The sequence below is a fragment of the Lissotriton helveticus genome, chromosome 5_1, assembly GCF_964261635.1.
Source record: "Lissotriton helveticus chromosome 5_1, aLisHel1.1, whole genome shotgun sequence".
NCBI lineage: Eukaryota > Metazoa > Chordata > Amphibia > Caudata > Salamandridae > Lissotriton > Lissotriton helveticus.
The window spans coordinates 1,911,663,751-1,911,689,176 of NC_136065.1; the positions used below are offsets into that span (position 1 = coordinate 1,911,663,751).

General features: G+C 45.3%; 1 protein-coding gene across 4 annotated transcripts in view; it reads left to right on the top strand.

Moving 5' to 3' along the window:
- The window catches only part of LOC144753873 (keratin, type I cytoskeletal 15-like), a 151,110-nt gene that overhangs the window by 55,172 nt on the left and 70,512 nt on the right, over nucleotides 1-25,426 (top strand). Inside the window, exon 1 of one of the 4 annotated variants that reach the window (XM_078641413.1) lies at nucleotides 13,894-14,625. The exons of the other annotated variants lie outside the window; for them this stretch is intronic. Within the exon in view, the coding sequence (XP_078497539.1) occupies nucleotides 13,963-14,625 (663 nt within the window). The 5' untranslated portion in view covers nucleotides 13,894-13,962. Of the gene's footprint in view, nucleotides 1-13,893; nucleotides 14,626-25,426 lie in introns of those variants that run through there. 4 annotated transcript variants of the gene reach the window in all.

Genomic DNA, 25,426 nt, shown 5'->3' on the forward strand with positions numbered 1-25,426 from the left:
TGGATGTGGGGTCACCCCTCCTTACCTCCTACCAACTCAATGTAGTCATCTCCACTATTATTTTACCAACCCAATTTTTCATTATTCCTTTTTTATGTAAATTACATGAAAATAAAAAAAACACAAATGGGCAGATCTACAAGAAAGTGCTGCAGCGTGACACCGCAAGCCCTTTGGCTGTGCCTCGCTGCGGAACTTTCAAAGGACAGGAATGTGACATATCTACAATGATATGTCGCATTCCTGTGCTCTCCCCTGCGCTGGCGCAGAAACAGCTGCCATGCGCCGGTGCAGGCACCCTTGCACCATGGTGCAAGGATGCCTGCACCATGGGGAGATTGCTTTTGTGAAGGAAGGGGCCCCTTCCTGCACAAAAGCAATCACTGCAGGCATTTTCCTCTTTTAATGTGTGCTGTAGAATGCAGCACGCATTGAAAGAGGAAAAAACGAGGAGAAATTAAAAAATGTCTCCTCGTTTCTCTTGGCTACGCCACCCCTAAGGTGGCGCAGCAAACTGACGCATTTCCTGGTTTACGATTTCTCGTAAATCTGTAAATGCATCAGTGGACATGGGTGTTGCGTGGGAACACCCATGTCCCGCCCCTAACACGTGTTGCGTGAACAGGGGACATATTTACAAGCACAGGTTAAGTCACGCAGGGTGACTTTACCTGTGCTTGCAAATATCCCTTAGCAGGCTGCGCCACCGGTGTGTCACGCAACGTGATGCACCGGCGGCGCATGGGGCTTGTAGATGGATGTATGATGCTGCATCGCAAACGTTTTCATCGCAAACATTCACATTGATGTCTTTACATCGCACACACATTCACAACGCACGCTGTCACAACGCAACCCATTACTTCGCTCCATCATTTTAATGCATACAAAACACAATCACTATACACACAAACATCCGCATGCTTTAACATCGCATTTTTTTCCCGAAATAACACACACCACCCCAGCACGAGCACACCCCTCCGGAGTAGCGGTGGCCCTGGTGCTGGTCGTGACCAGTGGAGAGCCCCTAAGGAACCCGTGCGCGGAACTACCAGGTCCCGGAGAAGGCCCTGTGACCCTGCTGCAGCGAGGTGTTTTGGGCCTGGGTCCGCCGTGGCTCAGGGCCCGGATCACACTCACGCCGGGCCAGCTCCCGAAGCTTCTACAGCTCATTTGTCAGTGCAGTACTCCCGGAGTGTCCTGGTAAATCTACACACCACCCAGTGTCCCCCTCTTCGGCTTGATTATGCATGCATGGTGGCACTTCAGTGGTAGGGAGCCTTTTTATTCTGCTCTGTGGTGGGCTTCAACTGTGACCTTGAGATCAGTGTAGTTTACATCGGCATCACTCAGCTGCCTCACTATCACCCATTTGGCGTCTGCGACAGGTGCACTTGCGCCCAGGTGCGCTGGCTACTGACAACGAGTAGAGAAGTTGAACAATTGTCCCCTGGCTCACTTTAATGACAGGAAGGGTCATCCTCCCACATTCACAAGTATCACGTTGTGGTTTCTCTTTTAAGACTAATACAATACCAGCTATATGCCAGCAGACACAACAACATCAAGTAATACTTGATGGTTGCTACCAGCCTGAAGTTGCCATCCATTGCAGAAGCACAAAAGAGTCAGCAACGGTGGCAGGATTATCAACTCTTCTGGTAAAATAACATTTTGCCCTTGGAGCGCTCCCTCAACACTTATTTTACAATGCCAATTCCTATCCTTTTCATTTGATTTGGAGCCACGGTCTGGTTGTTGCCTGAAGCATCAGCTGTACCCTGCCTTATGGAAATACTGGGGCCAGTCAAGGCAAAACTATAGACCTCTGGTTTATGTAGAGGTCCAGAAACAATGGTACAGTATAGTAAGTATTCTGGGCATTTCAGTAGCCAGAGAACATCTACCGCGCCCCTGAATCAAAAATTATTCTTTGTTTCAGTGTAAATGTTCACCCACTTGCGATGTGATGGCGATGGTTCACACACTTGCGTTGTGTAAATGGTGTCTGCCCAATGCATTTTGGGCCCTTCTGGCCCTTCTTCGGGGGCTATATCTCAATCCTATTGGTGCTTGTTCAATTGGAATTGCTGCAAAGTGCATTACTTTGAACCTGATGCGAAACGAGAACCTCTCAACAGTTTCACAACAGTTTTTTACGACTACACCAGCTGCTCCACTACCGAAAGTGTTTTCTGTGATAATAACAGATTAAATGATGTTGTCTAGAGTGACTATGTCCATGAGATTTTTTGTTGATCAAATGCACAGATAAGAGTTTTACAAGGAAAAAGTTTGTATTGTAATTAAGTTGTGTGATGTGTAAAACCGCGATGTTTAAATGGTAACATTGTTGTGCGATGCGATGGCGATGGTTCACACACTTGCGTAGTGTAAATGGTAAATTATCATGCGTGGTTGAAAACCGATGCGATGGCGATGGTTCACACACTTGCGTAGTGAAAATGGTAAATTATCATGCACGGTTGAAACCGATGCGATGGCGATGTAACAGCATGGCGATGCAATGTGATGCAATGTAACAGCATGCGCGATGTAAAAGCATGCATTGTTAACACCTTAGGAGCTCCGTAAACAAACCTCCCCAGTGCTGCGCTGTCCATTATCCAGTGCTGAACTGGACGTCCAGCGGTCGCACGCAGCACTGGGGAGGTAGTGCCCGTGACGACCGTTGGCCGACGGCAGCACCTAAAGGGTTAAGGTTGTCGCGATGTAATATGTGCGTTGTAATGCACCTGCGATGGTGTCTCATCGTTGTAATGGGTTTTCGCCCTTGTAGATCTGCCCCCAAGTGCTGATATTCAACTGATGTCACTATTTATGTTTAACTCTATTTCTCTATTTATGTTTCTTTTGGATGCACGTGCTTGTTTTAAAAAAAACAAGAAAAGAGTTGCGAAAAATAGAAAAGAATAGCCTCTCTCTCCATTTTCTCTTCTCCTTTTCCCTTCATTGAAACTGTGCAGCGCTGATTGTGACACTAAGGTCACTCGTTTTTTTTGTTGTGAGCCCTGCAGGATGCTCTGCCTTTCATTCATGCAGGGGCAGGGCTCACTTCACACCTAAGGCCAGTTCAAGCATCTGCAAGTATCATGCAGATGCAGCGTTTAGGATAAGAGAGAGTTGCTGGTCACGGCCACAAAACCATCCCTGCCCAGTCTGCCAGAGCTGAAAGGAATCTGGGGGTCATATTACACTTTCAGCCCATGGCAGCATGGCCCAGGAGAGGGGGGCGCCGCATCGGGCCTTGCAGCTGCACCTGGACTGAACACATCAAGGGAGGGCGCTGCCCACTGGACGGACTTGTGATCCAGGGGGGGCAAGCGCCCCTCCTTGCCCCCCCCTGCGGACGCCCATGCTTGAGCTGTATCAGCACTCTAATCAATTGGTGAAGTTCAGGCCCAAAAGGACCCATCCATCTCTCACCCAAAATCTATAATAAGATTCAAGATGCTAGTCCTCCTTCCCCCACTGTCTTTGCAATGTGGTCAGAGTCACTCGTCTGCGGCCTGATCCTCAGATGAACCCAGTAATGAGTGATTCTATCTGCCGAACAGTTGCAGAAGGGATCCATACTGGAAGTACCCCAAAGAAATATAATAGATCGGGGAGCGCAACCATTTTTAACAGTGCCATTTAACCCGCAACTCAAAGGGGGAGCGTCTTGCAAAAGTCAGTGCTTACACGAAGGGTTTAAATTGCCTTACTGACTTTCCCTTCCAGTAAATAAGTTGGGTTGTGGTAGATCCGTATCGCCAAATATTGCAAGCATTGGGGCTCCCATTGTAAAACCATCAGTCCCGCTGGAAGGACAACTATTTGCCAATGTAGGGAATAGACACAATTTCTGCCAATTAACTCTGTGTTCAGAAAGTGCTTACTCCCTGAATGCCTGCAAAGGTCTCTGTCATATTTTGTAGTAACTTGAGGAGATCGTCACCATATAAGGCAAAGTGGTGGGTTGGTCTACCCATGCCTATGCCCTATTCCCTGTTAATTGTTCCCGGCCATGGCGCAGCAGGCCACAGAGTCCATTGCGAGGGCGAATAATAAGTGTGACAAAGGGTAACCCCAGATCAGTTGACTGGGGGTGAGTGTTTGATTTGTTCAAACCCTCCGTTCATCATCCCCTTTTGTATCGCTTTGTTCGCCCTAAGTGTGGCAGGGTATGCTCAGACGTGAGTCCCTTGTTCACTTGGCCACTGGATTCAAGATAGCCTGGCTGATGAGGATTATGAATCCGAAACCGGTCCCAGGATGCTTGTTTCCGGTCCAGGGAAGACATGGCTTGGCAGTTCGGGCTGGACTGTTCCCATAAGGCACAGGGTCAGACTGATTTGCATATAGCCATGTCTGAACTGGGGTGGCTGAGTGAACTAAAGAATGGTGATGGATTAAACCCAGATCAGTTGACTGGGGGTGAGTGTTTGATTTGTTCAAACGCTCCGTCCATCATCCCCTTTTGTATCGCTTTGTTCGCCCTAAGTGTGGCAGGGTATGCTCAGACGTGAGTCCCTTGTTCACTTGGCCACTGGATTCAAGATAGCCTGGCTGAGGAGGATTATGAATCCGAAACCGGTCCCAGGATGCTTGTTTACGGTCCAGGGAAGACATGGCTTGGCAGTTCGGGCTGGACTGTTCCCATAAGGCACAGGGTCAGACTGATTTGCATATAGCCATGTCTGAACTGGGGTGGCTGAGTGAACTAAAGAATGGTGATGGATTAAACCCAGATCAGTTGACTGGGGGTGAGTGTTTGATTTGTTCAAACGCTCCGTCCATCATCCCCTTTTGTATCGCTTTGTTCGCCCTAAGTGTGGCAGGGTATGCTCAGACGTGCGTCCCTTGTTCACTTGGCCACTGGATTCAAGATAGCCTGGCTGATGAGGATTATGAATCCGAAACCGGTCCCAGGATGCTTGTTTCCGGTCCAGGGAAGACATGGCTTGGCAGTTCGGGCTGGACTGTTCCCATAAGGCACAGGGTCAGACTGATTTGCATATAGCCATGTCTGAACTGGGGTGGCTGAGTGAACTAAAGAATGGTGATGGATTAAACCCAGATCAGTTGACTGGGGGTGAGTGTTTGATTTGTTCAAATGCTCCGTCCATCATCTCCTTTTGTATCACTTTCTAAAAGTGGCATTTCTAAAATAGTAAGAAGAAATCCACCAACACCAGTAAGCATGCTTTTTCACTACTATTCAAAACATGGCAGTGCTACTCCTTTCAGCTCAGACATTACCACTGGAAAACATATCAAGGTGTTCCCAATGAAAACCTATGCGAGTAGGAGGCCACACAGCAGTGAGAAACCACATAGGCTGTTTGTCACTACCAGGACATGCCACACAGCTAAGGCACATGTCCTATCTTTTACCTACTGCACCCTGCCCATAGGGCTAGCTAGGGTCTACCTTACAGGTGACTTAAAGGTAGCAAAACAAGAGTTTCAGAAATGGCAACCACTCAAAGTGCAAAGTCACTGCGGCAGTAAACTGCGCAAGCAAGCCCTGCAGTGGCAGAGGCCTGTGACAGGTTTGAAAGGCTACTTCTGTGGGTGGCGCAACCAGTACGGCAGGCCTACTGAAATCATTTAATTTACAAGCCCTTGGTATAAGGGATACCACTGTATAAGGGACTTACAGGTAAATTAAATATGCGGAATAGGTGTTGCCAATTATAGCAAGTTTACAAGAGTGAACACATGCACTTTAGCACTGATTAGCAGTGATAAAGTGCTCAGAGTCAGAAAACCAGCAACAACAGGTCAGAAACAAATACAGAAAGAAGGCAAAAAGTACTGGTATTATCCTGCAAAAAGGGCCAGGTCTAACAAGCCCACTAACATGGTATAGGGTTCAGTAAAGGTCTAAGTAAGTTTTCCCCTTGCTCAACCCTTGGTAGCTGTAACCAAGCAGTCAGGCCTAACTTAGGAGACAGGTATGTAAAGCATTTCAAAATACCAATACATCAAATAAGTAAACCATACCAATTTATAAAAGTAGGAAATGTTTTTATGAACAGATACCAAAATGACAAACAACCAATGTGGGGAATTTTTAAAGATTTACCACTTTATAGTGCCTAAAAACCTACAGCACCACTCCGGGACATCTGGTCATGCTTTAACGGGACAAAGTCAATGTTTCAGGCTGACCTTAATGGAGCTCTGGTCAGATATTCAAAGTGGGAGGCTACAGTCAAAGCTTTACGTTCGCACTTTAAAACTTTGCTGGAGCTTTTTCTTCCAACCCCCTTTGCTGCTCCTCACTAGGCCGGATTCAGTATTCAATATTAATTTGCTTTTCTTGTTGGGCTTTGCAACATAATGTATTGTTCACATGATAGCCTCATTCTTTTCTCTTGATTTAAGACAATCTTTTAATTTATTATTGTTAAATATTCATATGCTCAGCATGCTTGGCTGCCCAATATACGAAAATGTGGCCCACAATCCAGGTAACAGTCTTGGTTCCCGGTCCTCTCAGGCATCCTGTGGTATAAAGAAAATTGTGATTAGCCCAGAAGAAGCAACTCTTCTCCCCTGAACGCTAGCCCTCTTGTCCCCTTTGGCTCTACCCCCAGTTCTTGCCCCCTATTTCCGCCCATATTTCTCACAGCACCTGCACCTCCATTGTCCAATCTGGCGAATTTTGCCCAAGGACTACCCCAAACACGCCACCACTGTTGTCGCGCCAATGCGAAAGGAATGTACACCAAAAACTCCTGGTTCCCTGACCACCTTTGTAGCACCTTGCGCAAAACGGCCAGTAGCTGAAACGCCGTCAATCATTCCCCTGACGCATGCCAAAAAACCCCTGCTAGAGGCCGTCCCCATCTTAACACATAATCTCGCCAATCACACACCGGGCACACAACACTGCAATCACTCTCCATCGACTACACCCATCTTCCCCTGATAGCCTGGTCTGTCTTAGAGCAGCTCAGCCAAATCCCAATTGTGCTTGGTCCAAACGCACCTCCCCAGAAGACACTCCCACTTGTTGTGGCGTCCTCAACAATTCTGTGACGTCAAACTCATCAGCCTCGCACCCATTTGCTCCCCGAGCCAGGCATCAGAAGTATCGGACTTCAAAGGAATCCCTTCCGCTCCCCGCCACACCAGCCACGTCACAAACCACCATTTGTCGCATCATCGCATCAGACCCGCCACAGCAATGCCGAAAGCTTCAGACTTCAAAGGAATGCTCTCCCCCGCCCCCCTCTGCACCACGTGGCTGTGTTCAGTTGTTTGCCCACCTCTCCCTACTTCTCCTTTTCTCATACAGCCCTCCTCACTTTATACATGCTAAACAACTACCGTCTGACGAACTAACTACTTGAAAAGTTATAGCTCTGGAGTGCGGCTTCTTCTGAGCTCAATCCGCATTAGACTAAACGGCATCCATGTCCTCTGAAGGGACTGGTCTTCCGTTGTTATTTGTTAAGGGACCTATTCGCAATGCTATGTCGACATACAAATTCTACGTATTTACCAGGTAACCAGTTACCCTTGCACTCGTAAAACGATTTACTTGTCTAATAGTGGACAGTTCGGGTGTTGTCAATGCAACAAGACCAAATGCGCGAGCTGTACAATTTTTAGGTTTGCACCGTAACAAAATTCCGGTCTGCTTTGTCAGTATGCCTCCATTAATTGAGAACAGTCATGACATTGCTGGAATTTGCTCCATCAAATGCAGTGGTTCTCACCGTTCGTGATCAGAATCATAATGGCGTCCTTTCGTGTCTGTTACCTCCTGGAAAAACCTATGCCAGTAGCTGCTCTCCACGGATTCGTACACTGCTACGCATACCAGTGGTGGCAATTCCCTCATAGCCCTTAAGTTAGTATTTGAAAGAAGTGTGTTTTCTCTCGCACGGATTCATTGGTTACATAATAGGTTAGGTTCTTTCACATACTGCTTGCAGTTTTCTAAATCATTTTTACTCATTTTTTGGCTCCTTTTATGCGACTCTCATATGCCGTGTTACATAGACTTAGTGACTGAAAGAAAAGACTACAAATAAATCACTATACCTTTGAAGAAATCTCACTAAGACTGCTATACATGCTTTTCTTGTTTTCTCAAAAGCCGAGGGTCATATGCCAATGAGGAATTCATAACAGATGGTTATGAATTTGTCATTGGCTTATAATTTCTACATCCATTACACCAGTCTACTTACTAACTTTGTTGCAGAGGAATTTTTCTTTTCATGGCTCCACCCCCACCCGCCCTCCCCCCCGCGCACTGAAATAGAAAGCGGTTACCACCTTGAATTTAGAAAAAGTATCCAAAGATAAAAAACAAAAAAAAGCGCTCTCAACTTTTTTGGAAAGCTAATCTTAGTTCTTTTCAAACTCTTGCAACATTTCATGTCTAATTGCATCACTCAGCACCACCACAGCATCACTAAGCACCTCCACAGCACCACCACAGCATCACTCAGCACCACCACAGCATCACTCAGCACCACCACAGCATCACTCAGTGCCACCACAGCATCACTCAGCGCCACCACAGCATCACTGAGCGCCATCACAGCATCACTCAGCGCCACCACAGCATTACTCAGCACACAACAATATCACTTAGGGCCACCCCAGCATCACTCAGGGTCACCACACCATCACTCAGCACCACCACACCATCACTCAGCACCACCACACCACCACTCAGCACCACCACAGCATCACTCAGCAACACCACATTATCACTCAGCGCCAAGAATGCATCACTCAACAACACAACAGGATCACTCAACAACACAACAGGATCACTCAGCACCACCACAGGATCACTCAACACCACCACAGGATCACTCAGCACTACCACAGCATCATTCAGCACCACCACAGCATCACTCAGCACCACCACAGCATCACTTAGCACCACCACACCATCACTCAGCACCACTACAGTATCACTCAGCAACACCACATCATCACTCAGGGCCAAGAATGCATCACTCAACACCACCACAGGATAGCTCAGCACCACCACAGGATCACTCAGCACTACCACAGCATCACTCAGCACCACCACAGCATCACTCAGCACCACCACAGCATCACTCAGCACCTCCACAGCACCACCAAAGCATCACTCAGCACCACCACAGCATCACTCAGCGCCACCACAGCATCACTCAGCAGAACCACAGCATCACTCAGCACCACCACACCATCACTCAGCACCACCTCACCATCACTCAGCACCACCACACCATCACTCAGCACCACCACACCATCACTCAGCTCCACCACAGCATCACTTAGCAACACCACATTATCACTCAGCGCCAAGAATGCATCACTCAACAACACAACAGGATCACTCAGCACCACCACAGGATCACTCAGCACCACCACAGGATCACTTAGCACCACCACACCATCACTCAGCACCACTACAGTATCACTCAGCAACACCACATCATCAGTCAGGGCCATGAATGCATCACTCAACACCACCACAGGATAACTCGGCACCACCACAGGATCACTCAGCACTACCACAGCATCACTCAGCACCACCACAGCATCACTCAGCAGAACCACAGCATCACTCAGCAGAACCACAGCATCACTCAGCACCACCACAGCATCACTCAGCACCACCACAGCATCACTTAGCAGCACCACAGCATCACTCAGCACCACCACAGTATCACTCAGCAACACAACATCATCACTCGGGCCAAAAATGCATCCCTCAGCACCACCACAGCGTCACACAGCACCACCACAGCGTCACTCAGCGCAACCACAGCATCACTAAGCGCAATCAAAGCATCACTCAGGGCAACCACAGCATCACTCAGCACCACCACAGCATCACTCAGCACCTCCACAGCATCACTCAGCACCACCACAGCATCACTCAGCACCTCCACAGCACCACCACAGCATCACTCAGCACCACCACAGCATCACTCAGCACCACCACAGCATCACTCAGCGCCACCACAGCATCACTCAGCAGAACCACAGCATCACTCAGCACCACCACAGCATCACTCAGCACCACCACAGCATCACTCAGCACCACCACAGTATCACTCAGCAACACAACATCATCACTCAGGGCCAAAAATGCATCCCTCAGCACCACGACAGCGTCACACAGCACCACCATGGCGTCACTCAGCGTAACCACAGCGTCACTAAGCGTAACCACAGCATCACTCAGCGCAACAACAGCATCACTCAGCGCAACCACAGCATCACTCAGCGCAACCACAGCATCACTCAGCACAACCACAGCATCACTCAGCGCAACAACAGCATCACTCAGCGCAACCACAGCATCACTCAGCACCACCACAGCATCACTGGTTCAAATATGTTCTCTCAATGTTTCAAGCTTTATTACAAATGTCACAAAAAGATGTTAATTCACTTCTGTTCTTGGATTGGAGGGAAAGCGAGGGAGGGAGGGAAAGGGAAGGAGAGGGAGGGAAAGGGAGGCAGACAGAGGGAGGGAAAGAGAGAGAGAGGGAGGGAAAGTGAGAGGGAGGGAACAGGAGGGAGAGCGAGGGAGGGAGGGAAAGGGAGGGAAATGGAGGGGGAGTGAGGGAGGAAGGGAGAGAAAGGGAGGGAGAGCGAGGGAGGGAAGGAAAGGGAGGGTTAGGGAGGGAGAGCGAGGGAGGAAGAGAAAGGGAGGCAGACAAAGGGAGGGAGACAGAGGGAGGAAAAGGGAGGAAGAGGGAGACAGAGGGAGGGAGAAGGAGGAAGGGAAAGGGAGGGAGATTGAGGGGGGGAGGGAAAGGGTAGGGGGAGCGAGGGAGGGAGGTAAAGGGAGGAAGAGGGGGGAGAGCGAGGGAGGAAGGGAAAGGGAGGCAGACAGAGGGAGGGAGGCAGAGGGAGGGAAAGGGAGGGAGAGGGAGACAGAAGGAGGGAGGGAGAGCGAGGGAGGGAGGGAAAGAGAGGCAGACAGAGGGAGGGAGACAGAGGGAGGGAAAGGGAGGGAGACAGAGGGAAGGAGAAGGAGGGAGGGAGAAGGAGGGAGATAGAGGGAGGGAGAGGGAGGGAGAGCAAAGGTGGGAGGGAAAGGGAGGGAGAGGGAGACCAAGGGAGGGAAAGGGAGGGAGAGGGAGACAGAGGGAGGGGGAGAGGGAGTCAGAAGGAGGGCAAGGGAGGGAGAGTGAGACAGAGGGAGGGGGGAGAGGGAGTCAGAGAAAGAGGGAGGGAGGGAGTGGGAGTTAAAGGGAGGGGGAGGGAGACAGAGTGAGGGAGACAGAGTGAGGGAGAGGGAAGGAGAGAGAGGGAGACCTCAGAGAGAGGGAGACCTCAGAGTGAGGGGGAGGGAAGGAGCGAGAGGGAGACCTCAGAGTTAGGGAGAGGGAAGGAGCGCGAGGGAGACCTCAGAGTGAGGGAGACAGAGGGAGACCTCAGAGTGAGGGAGACCTCAGAGTGAGGGAGAAGGAAGGAGAGAGAGACAGAAGGATTGAGGGAGAGGGAAGGAGAGAGAGGGAGACAGAGGGGAGGAGGGAGAGGGAAGGATGAGAGGGAGACAGAGTGAGGGAGAGGGAAATAGAGTGAGGGAGAGGGAAATAGAGTGAGGGAGAGGGAAATAGAGTGAGGGAGAGGGAAATAGAGTGAGGGAGAAGGAAACAGAGAGAGAGAGGGAGACAGAGAGAGAGAGTGAGACAGTCAGAGTGAGTGAGACAGAGGGAGAGATGGTGAGAGGGAGTGAGAGAGTCAGAGTGAGTGAGACAGAGGGAGACAGAGAGACAGAGGGAGAGAGGGAGAGAGAGGAGAGAGAGGGAGGGAGAGGAAGAAAGGGAGGGAGGGAGACAGAGAGAGAGAGATGTGTGTATGCCGGGTCTGGTGGCTCAGTGGACGAAGGCGTCCGCTGCAGGGACCTGTGATCAACAGGCTTTTTTTGTTGCATTAGCCCTGCCCCCTTCCCCACTGACCCCGCCCCCACTGGTGCGGCCCTCGGACACAAAACACTCTGTAAATTTGGCCCCCGAGGGAAAGTTTGCGAGTACCCATGCATTAGAGTAACAAAAATATTATAACAGCACCACACAAACACAATAACAGCACAACACGAAATTAGCAAAAACACAGCACAGCACTCAACAAAACAAAACATATACATAAAACAAAGCTCCACCACACAACAGCAATACTACAACAAAACAAAATAACAATACAACACACAAGCTAGCACAACAGATCCCATGGCAACACATCCACTCAAGAAAATTCAACAGGATAATAACAGCACAACAACTCAATACAATGACAATAACACTTGAAAAACATAATAAACAACAACAAAATGAAACAATGTATCATCAAAATAACACATAACTGATTTCAAGCAGGTGGTCCAAGCGCTTGAACACATTCAATAGTACACCTATTGCAACATGACACGAACACACAACTGTACAGTACAACACAGCACAAGAACATACAATTGCAGTACATAATACAAAAGAATGACAGCACAACAAACAACGATATTCAACTGCACAACTCACTTTAGGCATAACATAACGAATCATACTAAAAAGCAATCACACCATACACAAAATACAGTAACAGTAGGACACCACGACAAAACAGAACTACTAAAAACAATAAATAACACAACGTAGACTAGCACAAAATGAGCAACACAGCACACCAACAAAACACTCCCAAACAACAATAAGATACACTACTACAAAAACAACATAAGCAAAATAAAAGGAAAACAATAACAACATAACTGAAGGTTATGAAATTAACAAATAAACAACACATTGATTCCATTTTATTGTGTTTGTGTAGTGTTTCGTGGTGTGCTTTGTGGTGTGTTATTTTGTGGTTGTGTTTTTGTACTGCTTTTGTGCTCAGTTTGTGTATTTTTGATGGACTGCTCATCATTATTTGCATACATGTGTAACTGACACTGATTGGCATGATGTTGGCATCTATGGCATGATCTTGGTAAACCCGAGCAGAATGGAGGAACCAACATAATGGTGTTAGTTCTTTACGTTCTCCGTTCACCCGATGTTACATGATGGCAACCACTTCTGCCATGACACTGGCGCTGGGATTATAATGGCAATATTCTGGTATAATGGCGGTCGGTGATTCGAGATGTGATTGATGCAACATTTCATTACACTCAAGTGGGTACAGACATGATAAAGCCAATTCCTGCTTAATGCTCACACTGACACTGTGATGGCAATTGTTTATATTTTGTGACCATTGGCGGTGTAATACTTGTGCTCCCCTCTGCAACGGTCTCGGCCTTTAATATTGCTGTGATCTGTCTCATTCATCAGCCACTCATCTGTCCACTCAAGCGCTCTTCCCTCCAGCCATCCATCACGCACTCTACCATTAATTATTCATGCATTGATATTCACTCACTAATCCTCACGGGCACTCACTGATCCATTCAATCATTTATGCAGTCTCACCTTCGCACAACCACACACATACACGTGGCAGGCAATGAAGATTTAGGAGTCAGACCGATTGCCTTTGCCAATGTTTGTTAAATGAATGTCTAAGGAAGGGAAATGTTCGAAGGTCTCCTGGAGAGGGGGTGGCTCGCTCTCTGCAACATGAGGCTGATATTAAAACATTGTACAGGGCTACCCTGGGGTCATGGCCGAGGGGAGAGAGGGAGCAGGTGTGCCGGAAACAGGGGCTGGTGTTTATCAAGGTGCCGGACGTTGAACCTCGAGCGCGTCGCAAACCCGCAGATCCAGCAAGACGCCATTTGCAGCGAGGCAGAAGCATCCGCCGGCCCTGTCTCTGTCGCTGTCTCCAGGGGACTTCTGGAGGAGTCACTCATGGGACACTCGCGATGTCAGCTTTGACCCAATGCGTGGGTGCAGAGTTCATACTCCGAGCAAAACCTGCTCCACGGCCCACGCCCACTTTCGAGAGTATAACAGGTGATCAGGAGTTCGGATGCGACCAGAGCCTCCTGGAGCTGCTTTCTCTCTCTTTCTCTCTCTCTGGGACTCTTATTGCTCTGGCCTGTCCCTCCTCATGGCTTTCTTTTCCACCGTTGGAGATTACTACTGCGGGTCCGGGGTCAGTACATTGTGTTCATGTGAGGGAAGTACCTTTTTTGTCCTAGATGAAATGCATGAAACTATCGAGTTTTTAGAAGGTCTTGAAATAACCGGGCTTGAAAAAGAAGACGATGAAACTCCCGTCCTGAAAGAAGTAGAGGTGGAAACTGTTTTGCCAAGTGCTGGGCTTGGCTCCTCTGGTGGTGGTGGGGTCTCTTCTGGTGGTGGGGTTTCTTCTGGTGAGGGGATCTCTTCTGAGGATTTCTCAAGTGGAGGCTTCTCCTCTAAAGCCCATGATGCTACTTTAGTCGGCCAGATTAGCCGCAGTGCCATTGAATCTTCCTCCGCCTGTGGTGGCAAGGCTAAGCAGACCATGCAAAACCTGAAGGACCGCTTGGCCATCTACCTGGAAAATGTGCGTTCCCTGGAGCAGTCCAGCAGAGACCTGGAGGGCAAGATCCGAGAGTGGCACGACACGCAGGAGGCATCTGTGCCCACCGCCGCTCATCAGGACTACGACCACTTCTACACGACCATCGAGGAGCTGAGAGCCAAGGTACCCTTTGACATGCAGACAGTGCGGCTTGTGTAGGGACAGCGCTTCTTATGTCTGACGATCTATAGGATTGACGCCAACAGGAATAGGCAGCTAGCTCTAAGTATGTTTCTCATTCCTTTCCACAGCATCGTGTGCCTTTGGTAAATTGAAGTGATGTTTGATTTAACTCCTTTTAGGAAAGTGCAGGGTGAATGTGTCTGTGTCCTAACCTGGTAGTATATTCACTCCAAACGGTTGCTGAATGGCAGAGCTCTCAAGTTTTCAGAATTCATAGGAGTGAACTCTAATTAACATATCTGGTGACATGATAGAAATTTAAGGTGTACACAAATATGAGAAGTACCATTGGTGAAAAGATAAAGCAAATATCACATAAATAACGTATCAGTTAAACGTTCCTGAAGTTGATTCACGCCCAAAGCCACTGGAATTATATGATTTTACGGCTGCAGCGTTTTTCCTCATAATTGTGGATTTGCTGCAGCGTCCACATAATCCGTGACCAGCTGCATAATTTCATGTCTGAAGAAAAAAAAATTCTAGCTCAAACAGATCAAATGTTACTAAAAATGCAGCGAGACGTGTTGCCACACATTAGTAGACCCTTCAGAAAGGTTGACCACTTAGCCTTCTGTGCTCATTGTTATATTTGGATGTTAAACTGGTACTAATGCAGACGCTGTAAAAAAAACTACAAAATAAATTAGTAATACTATTACAGAATAATGAAATAATACTATCACAAACGTACTGCATTTTGCTGCTTAATTTGCGTCCTGTTGCCACACAATTTAGGCAACTTTCATCCTCCCCTGCCGCTTAACTGAAGTAGACCTGCTCTAGTATTGTAGCAGCACTCTGATGTATCCAATAGTATTTTCACTTTCATTTGGGGTGTCTGCAAGGGACCTACCATTGTAGTGTAATTGCTTCTGAAACATTACAGCTCCCAGGAGCTGCTTTGCACTCATCAAAGCTATGAAGAGTTGCATTGGGAGTCCTGTTCTACCCTTTCTTATGAGGGGTGACATTTTACCTGTTGTGAATGAGAGCTCAACCAGATCTCCAAATGTGTGAGCCTCACTCGCAATGAGTGACATTGGAGGTCTTTGCTATACAAGTCTTGAGACACAATCCTTTATCTGCAGTATAGGCGCTGCACATGCTGCCTGCATAATCAGTCTTTCCTTTCTGGAGTACAACATCTATGAAGTCATGTGTTTTGAGGAAAGAGGCCTCATGCGTTGCATTGCATTCACGCCTCTTATCACAGCTCTCAGTGGGCGAGTGATTATTCATACATAGCTTGCTGCTCCTTTTGCCCTGAGCAAAAATGTACAAAGAGTGAATGACGTCATGTAAATGCATTCACTTAAACCTTAACTGTGTCTTGTTTCTCAAGAATCTGAAGTGTTGTGGTTCTTGCAGCCAATAGAAGACTCTCCTGCAGGGGAAGGAAGCTGGAGGCAGGAATGCAGCCAGACTGGTAGTATTTCACCACTGGGAGGGTTTGGTGCATGTAGAGGAACTGTCAGGAAAAAAGGGCATTTTAGAATAGAAATCTCAGATCTTGAGTCACAGACTCATGGACAGTGGAATGGTCAAAATTGAAAATTAACTTGCAATGGTAGCAAATCTACCAGTATGATGAACTGTCTGCTGTTGTGAGGTTGTAGGTGTAAGGTCGCTAAGGCAGGGGTCTGTGTGATGGATTGAAGTTTTGTGATGCAAAATGAAGCGAACACACCCAAACATGCCTTTCTGTTGATATATTTATAAACAGATTGTAGGGAGTTTCTCAATGTGCTGAAAAAAGATAAAATTAGATGCCTGCTCTGGTAGGAAAAGGACAAAGTACCGTCTCATATTTTATGAGTTTTACAGGTAAATGGTTCTTCATTGAAATATTTTTTCAATTATAGGAAAAATCCATCTACTAAAGTATGGAGTTCTAATCAGTTGATTTCCATATGTTCTCCTTTAAGGTTTAATGAACAGCTGAGACCCACCGGAGGTTGGGAGCTTATTAGCTGGATAGGCGGGGACGCCGGTTGTGCTGGCCTTGTAGGTGTTGCTGCTAGTTTTGAAGATGGTGCAGTCCAGCAAGAGAAGCCAGTGGAGTTCCATCAAGGTGGGGGTGAAATGGTAGTATTTCTTCAGGCTCTTCGTGAGGCGAGCTGCTGCCTATAAAATGCCATTTCTTGGGGGTCATTATGTAGCCTGGTCAGCTGCAGATCTGAGCACTGTCACCATTCAGATGCAGGAGTACATGACCTTTCAAGTGCAGCTCTGAAGTTGCTTTCTGGAAGGAGCCGTATCATTCTCCAGAGATACCCAATACTAAACCTTTGATTCACTTGAAGGTGTCCAGAATCAATCAACGTCATTTGACCTTGAGTGAAAGTTGGGGTTCAAATCCCTCCAGGTTTTTGTTATTGAGCCAGAATTGGAGCAGTTGTTACTTCTTGTTTTTGGCCAGTAGTAAGGATTTTGTTTTGTTGGTTTTGACCCTAGAGTTGGTACTTGAGATCCAGACGTGGATAACGTGTAGGCAGGGATTATGGCATTGGATGTCTGGAGTCGCTAAGAGACGTTCAAGTAGACTTATATGTTATAGACAAACTTCATAATTAATAATTACATAAGTGATGCAAATGTGTACAAGTTAAAATCATTATCTTCATTCAAGCCTAAGCAAGAATTGCACGCGTTGGTGGTATCTAGGAGTGGGCCACATGTAAAGGATCACTCCCATGGATACTTATATGACAAATATGTAAAATTCTATAACATAATTTAACAGAGAATAACATCACGTCACATTGTATCACATCTCTTATCACAACATTAAAAGACATTTCTCTGCATGACATTATATAAGATCACATTATATCTCCAGCAGAGCATCGCATCACATTTGTGAGCATCAAATCACGTCTGAAATAGCATTAAATCATATCATAAAATCGCATGAGCTCCAATTCTGCCCAAAGTATTGGGTAAACTGCCATGGCATTAGGTGTTCCGTGTGGCTTTATGACTGGCAAATTGGTCCTACAAGATAATCCCCATTCAATGGGATTCTATTTGTAATTGCATTGTCCTGGTGCAGATTTACAGCACAGTATTATTAAAATCACAATCGTTTGTACTGTTACCCCAGGTGCGTGCTACTTGTAATCAGGCCATGGGCATCTCAGCATTGTATTACATTACATCACATCTTTTCTGCAGAGTTCTGCATCGGTCGCGGTAAATGAGTCCTAGCCCAGACGAGGGCTCGAGCTTTTAGTGGCTTGCGAACCTCTTGTGCCACTACTGACCACGGACAGATTGAGATCCATACTTTTCACTGACACCTAGAAAATCATCTTTTAATGCTAAATTGGTGTCAATGGCTCCAGGAAGTTACACTGTGTCTGCTGCAGAACAATGGGTTCACGGGGAGAGACTCGAGGCAGACAGTGCTTCAAGGCCGATCAGTTTGAAGGACAGTGGGCCGAAAGAGATGAGGGAGGTCACAGAGATGGCACTTACATTAGTCCTTTTTTTGTTCCTGAAGTTACCCAGGCTACTCATTAGGCCCCAAGCATGCAGATGCCATGCTTCTCCATGCATGGCTGCAGGTACTCTTGAGCCAGTCGCTGTGAAGGTGGCGGGCCCTGGCTCTGCTCAGGCATTGACTCTGCCACCGGCTGCCACCGATTGCTGAAATCATGAAACCCCTGATCGTTCACTGTAGCCCTCAGTGGCTAGAAGCTGTGGCTAGGGGTGTTGCTGGGACTGGGAGGCACCATCCGGAGTAGTAATAGTGCCACCGGGGCTGGAGGAGGCTGCAGTAGTAGGAGTGGTCGAGATTCAAGAGTCCCCAGTGACATTGGGCCAGATTTACAAAAGTAATCTGAGACAAGATCCTAACTTTACGACTTTTGGTATTCACAAAAGGCATTTAGGAGTAGTAAAGATAGGATTCCTAACTTTATTACTCCTAAACTGAGACAAGATCCTAACGTTACGACTTTTGGTATTCACAAAAGGCATTTAGGAGTAGTAAAGTTAGGATTCCTAACTTTACTACTCCTAAATGCGTTTTGTGAATACCGAAAGTCGTAAAGGTAGGATTTTGTCTCAGATTACTTTCGTGAATCGGACCCGGTGTCCCCGATATCTGGAGTGGCAGAACCCTGGGTGTTAGAGGTGGGAGTGACAGTGGTGCCACAAGGCTGTACGCCCCCTGTACAAACCAACTTGATGCTGTTTGCCACAGTATAAAGAGCTCCGGCAGCGGCGCTGGGATCAGCCCATAGCTGCGGGGAGCTGCAACGGGAGCCTTTGCTAACCTACCTTGGACTCCGCTGTTCGTTTATGCCCTCTGGCATGTACGCCATAGGCCGGAAGTAATCAATCAATCAATTGATTGTAAAGTGTGACTACTCAGGCGAGAAGGTCTCAAGGCTGGGCAGTAATGACGTATGCATGTATTTTTGCAAATTTTTAGAGGAGTCTCAAATTTGCACTGCATACAGATTATGATAACTCCCCTGCTGCCTGCCAGAGATAATTTGACTTGTAGCGCTAATGTGCTGAGCAGGCCATGGCTCCCCCCACGCACTCACTGTATAGCACTCCACGTCTTGGCTCGGCAGGAAACGGAAATAGATGGCGCTCGTGGCTGGATTCCTACTCAGCACGTGCGGCGCCAGACTGTGGTCGTCGCCAGGTTGCGGCTGGCACTGCGTGAATTAAACATGCAAAGACAGTGGCAAGATAAATCAAGTGTCCCTTCCTTAGCAGGGCACGCTAATGCCAGCAACACACCTGACATTCTATAGCTCACGTCTACTTATAACACATTACCTTTTCTTAAAGGTAGTGTTTACACTGACTAGTGCCCCTGAGCAAAAGAAGTGGTCAGTCAAAATATCAAATTTTAAATATCGACCTACATTAAGATCGAGTCTTCAATATCGTAGGGACAGAATATCGAAGTCAAGAATCTCGTTGACCAGAATATAGACGCCAAGGTAAGTAATATCGTTCTTTTAATATCAAAGTAAGTAATATCGTAAGCAAAAATATTGTTAATAATATCAAATTTATTTTAGTGTTATGTATTTTAGTATGTATTTTATCTGTATGTTAAACATTTTTTTAATTTATTTTTATACATTTTAAAATAAATGTTCAGAAATTCGTAAATTTGTTTAAGTAAATTTTGCGTCTTAGTATCAGACCGAGTTGTGGGTTTGTAGGGGAATAGGGTGGGAAGTAATTTAATTATAATTAATTAATTAATATGTTTTTATTAATTGGTATTGATGATTCATTAATTGTTAATTATTCAAAGGTAATTCATTTTTATTAAATAGTTAATTATATTACTTAGAATTAATGTATTATTAATTTTTACTTATTGTTATTGTTAATGAATTTATTGTTAATTATTAATTAATTGGTGATTAATTTTTATTAGGTGATTAATTGATAATTAAACTAATTATGTGATTTTTTATGTGTAGTGGGTTGTGGGTTTATAGGGAATAAGGTAGGACATATTTAAATTAAATTAATTAATGAGATTGTTTTTATTTATTGGTATTTAATATTAACTAATTGTTAATTATTAAGTGGTAATCAATTTTTATTAATTAGTTAATTATATTAATTATAATTAATGTACTAATACTTGTTAGTTATTGTTATTGTTAATTTATTGTTAATTATTAATTGGTGATTAATTAATAATTGGTAATTAATATTTATTAATTCGTTTATTTATAATTATATTAATATATTATTAATTGTTAATTGATTAATTGATAGTTAAATTAATTGGGTTTTTTGTATGTGTAGTGTGTTGTGTGTTAAAGGGGGAATAGTGTGGGATGTAATTTAATGTTATTTAAGTAAATATTAATTTTAATGTATTGGTATTTATTAAGAATTTTGTTATGAATTAATTATTGATATGTTATTTTTTAAATAAAAAATTATGTAATTGATAAGTATGTTAATTTAACCCCTAAGCTATCCAACACTGTCCCTACTGTTGCACTCCACTGGAGTGGGAATAGTAATTTTTACCACTACGCTGTCCAGCGCTTTCCCTACTGTTGCACTCTCTGGAGTGGGAATAGTAATTTTTACCCCTATGCTATCCAGCGCGTTCCCTACTGTTGCACTCACTGGAGTGGGAATAGTAATTTTTACCCCCACGCTATCCAGCTCTTTCCCTACTGTTGCACTCTCTGGAGTGGGAATAGTAATTTTTACCCCTACGCTATCCAGCGCTTTCCCTTCTGTTGCACTCTCTGGAGTGGGAATATTAATTTTTACCCCTACGTTATCCAATGCTTTCCCTACTGTTGCACTCACTTGAGTAAGTATATATATTAATTTAGATGTAGATGTTTAATTAATTTTAAAATTATATGTATCAGTTATTTTTTAGATCTGTTTTGATATGTTATGGAGTGGGAATAGTAATTTTTACCCCAACGCTATCCAGCAGTTTCCCTACTGTTGCATTTCCTGGAGTGGGAATAGTAATTTTTACCCCTACGCTATCTAACGCTTTCCCTACTGTTGCACTCACTGGAGTGGGAATAATAATTTTTACCCCTACACTATCCAACGCTTTTCCTACTGTTGCAATATGTGGAGTAAGTATATATATTAATTTATATGTAGATGTTTAATTAATTTTAAAATTATATGTATCAGTTATTTTTTAGATATGTTTTAATGTTTATATCTATAACTTTGTAAACTATATTTATGTTATTTATTTTTACATTATTATTAAAACATTTTAAAAAACGATATTTTTAACATGGATATTTTTGACTATATTTTTTTCCTTATATTTTTGTACTTATCTTTATGTAGATAGGACTTCGATATTTTTGTTGATGTTGATATTTCTGTGTCGATATTTTTGTAGGTCGATTATCTGTCTTTCGATATTTTGTCATACAATCCGCAAAAGCGTCTTCATATTAAACAAAAATCAAGAGATTCAGTCAGGAATGAACAATTTGGTATCTACCACTGAGGACATATCCGATTTGTTATTAACCTCTTTGGTGTATAAAACAAAAGAAAAGAAGCCCTTGGAGATAGAATCAATTTGTGTGATGTTGTTATCTCACCTGTGGGCAAAGTGAATAGTCATGGGCACTGATTATGAATTAGACAAAGAATCAAAGCAGCTGTGTGGTATATCTGCAGGGAATTCCACCTATTATAAGTCAGACCACTTGAGAAGCGAAATAACTGAGTGGACACACTATTACAGTGTGGGATTTTACATATCATCCATATTCGAAGGGGTTTCAAGCTCCCATCAATCTCCTACTTTGAGCAGATGATAAACAGAAGCAGTGGCTACTCTGCGGGGCAGAGGAGGAGAGGGAGCCCCCTTCTTGCCAAAAAAAGGACCAGGAACCTGTACCATCTGTTCTTAATGACTGGATAAATCAGGCCAGATGACACTCAAGAAATCTGGTTGGAGGAACACCAGGCCATTATTGGTCAGGCAGCACTGTATCCAATCTGGGGATATTCTCCCCCTGACCTAATCAGCCCTCCAGAACCCAAACATATCCCTGCACAGACCATGAATTTCAGAGTAGCCTCTACTTCTTTTGACCTCCATCTGCAGAAACTTTTTAAGTTCATAAGGAAATTGTAACTACTACCTAGACGAAAACCTCTGCTGCAGGTACTTGATCCTTCTTGTGGTTATTGAGTGCTGTGACATCCAAGTGCCCTTTGTACAATGTCAAAGTCTCTGATTCAACAGAATGCAGAGTTTGTTATCACGAAACTCTTTTCCAAATGTATTCAGCCAATTTTGTGATTGAGAAGTATTTTTCCAAATTTTAAAATGTGTTTAGAAATACCTACTCAATTGAAATTTGGTTGGGGGTGGTAGAGGCTTCTCTTCCAAATTGTGATTCAGTGACCTACGTATCAATGGTTTGCAATCGTAATTTTGGTCATAAACCGTTGACTAATTACCAACCAACCAATGTTGGGGCATTAAATAATTTGCAACTGGCAAGGGTTCCTGTTGGATCCATTCCCTTTTGTGAATCGAGGTGGCATCCTCGGGGAGGAAGTAGGAGGAGTTCCTATGGGAAGACTGCCTCCTACCCCTGAAGTTTTCCAAAAATTAAACTCTTCTTTTCTCAAAAGTATCTGCGGTTCCTTTGAGGAACTGACGTTGGTTTTGAAAAACAAATGTTTACTGTTTTCTAATACAATCACAGGAATGGTCGGCACCACAGGGTAAATAGTTTTATTTATTTATTTATCCTTATTCCATGCCGTCGTATGTTCGACTTCACTATTCCCATACCCTGCCCCTCCCCGCCTCGCCGCCCCGCAGCACACCCTCCGCAAGCCGCCACTGACTGAGGCATAGGAATGATGATTGTAGAATTGAGCTATATTAGAAACCACAACATGAGAGCAGGTTATATTATTGTTAATAATAATAATATTTAGTGTTGGTGGTTGAAAACGTAGTATTGCTGATGATATTATTGTCGTAGTTATTGACGCTGGTACAGCAATAACAGCAGTAGGATTATTTGCTCTTTTTGTTTATTGATGTGCTGTAGGCTGCTGATAATGATACGGTAAGTGTTTTAGTGTCTGAAATCCTCGTTGGCTGAATTATCGGTATATGTAGTATTAGCCGGATGTGTGTATTGTTCATGCAGCTCTGTGCTGGTATCCGTTCCCACCCGTGAATAGCACGCTTGTGGGGGGTGGGGGTTTGGAGCTCCTTGTTACTGTGCATGTGAATGGGGCTTTGAATGTTCATGGGTGTGGGTATTTAAGCAGATTGCAAGATTCTGTGAGATTACATATAAGAAGGAACCTATTGTTAACTGTTCTGCTGATTGCGGAGTCTCTAGTGCAAACTGTAACAATGCTAGCTTAGTGGAAGTACAGAGACATGACGAATGGGGCTTTGCCTATTGAAGCCCACTCTGCAGAGGGCCCCCCTTCCTTCCCAGCACCACCATCTTGGACCCTCAGCATAATGCGATAACTGCACTTAGTGCCAATATCGGCAACATACCCAACCCGCAACACAGCAATACCCTAATAAAGAACACCCAAGATACATTAGTCATTGGAGAAAACATTGCTGAAGGGTTAATCGGGATAAGAAATATGCCAACGGGCTTCATGCCCCACCGCAATACAGCTTTGAACCTAAGGAGACTGCAGGGTGTGTTGGGGCGCCGAGACACAATTCAGGAAGCAGCGATCGTGGTTTCGCTTGATGCCATGATGACCTTCGATATGATAGAATGGCCATATTTGTTTGCAGTCCTTGCCAAGATGGGATTTGGGCCCAATTTTATCGGGTGGGTACGCCTTTTGTATGCGGAGTCATTAGCACAAGTGGTTGTTAATAATAAGAAGTCGGGGTATTTGAGCTAAGCCGGGGCACTCTTTGCTCTTACCCTGGAGCCAGTGGCGGCGTGAATTTGTGGAGACCCAGTGATTCAGGGACTAAAGTGCTTTGACACATGGGAAGATCGCATTTCTCTGTATGCGGACAACATCCTACTTTATCTTGCATCCCCCAAGCTATCATTATACAGAGTACTGGACATATTCACCACCTTTGGGAGGTACTCTGGATACACTATCAAATGGAGCATATCCCTGGAGTAAGTCATTTGTTGTGAACCACCTTCACTGCCTAGTGGGTGTCCCATGTAGGAAGCAAAAGAGGGCTTCCAGTATTTATTAATCTTTATTACCGCAAATCCAAAAACTAGACACGATCGAAACCTATCCCCCCGATGCTGAGTTTGAAACAAGATGTGGTCAATTGGAAGACCCTGCCGCTCTCATTATTGGTGAGGGCGGCGTTATTCAAAATGATGTCTCTGCCTCGTTTTCTATATGCGCTCCAGAACCTGTCCCACTGCAGTATTTCAAAGAGGTGGAATGTCTCCAGAGGGATCTGCTTTGGGATGATCGTCCCCGCATAGCCCTTCCCAAGCTGGTTCTAACTTGGTATGACGGGTGGATAGGGGCGGGCTACCAGACATTAAGAAGTATTACTGGGCTGCCCAATTAGCAGCTATAAATCAATGCACATACCCTCAGTGGGATGACCCAGGTTACATGATGTATAAATGTGTATTGCTGTGTGGTAACTATAATATGGCCCTCTACTCCAGACACAAGAGATTTTCATTAACAGGACCAACTGGGCATTCAGTCCACGTTTGGCATGCAGTAAATAGAAGCTTGGGATGGGAGCAAAAGCTCACAATGGCTACTCCTTTGTGGGATTCGGAACAATTGGGCACCCTGAGAGGTTTGAAGGGGTTTGAACAGAGGGACCTTATAGGGATCTCGAAAATAGAGAATTTATGGAAAAAGGGAGAAATGATCTCCTTCCACACCTTGGAACAAGAATACGAATGGCCAGCACAGAATACCTCAGGTATCTACAGGTGAGACATGCACTGACGTCACATTCGCAGAAGGGAAAATACCCCCCCCCCCCTGATGCCTCGCAGCTGGAAGACAGGTTGCGCCATGAGTATCTACAAAAAAAAGGAGTGTCCTTGACGTATAAGAAGCTGATCAATAATTCGCCGGATACTCTCAACGTGAGCCGTGAGTACTGGGGAACCGATGGGCTGGAACTGGATGACGAGGAGTGGCAGGAGGCCGTGGCCTCCCCGCAGGAGGTTGAAATCTCCTCCAGGGTACGTCTGATACAATTGGAACTCCTCCATAGAATTTAAGTCACGGG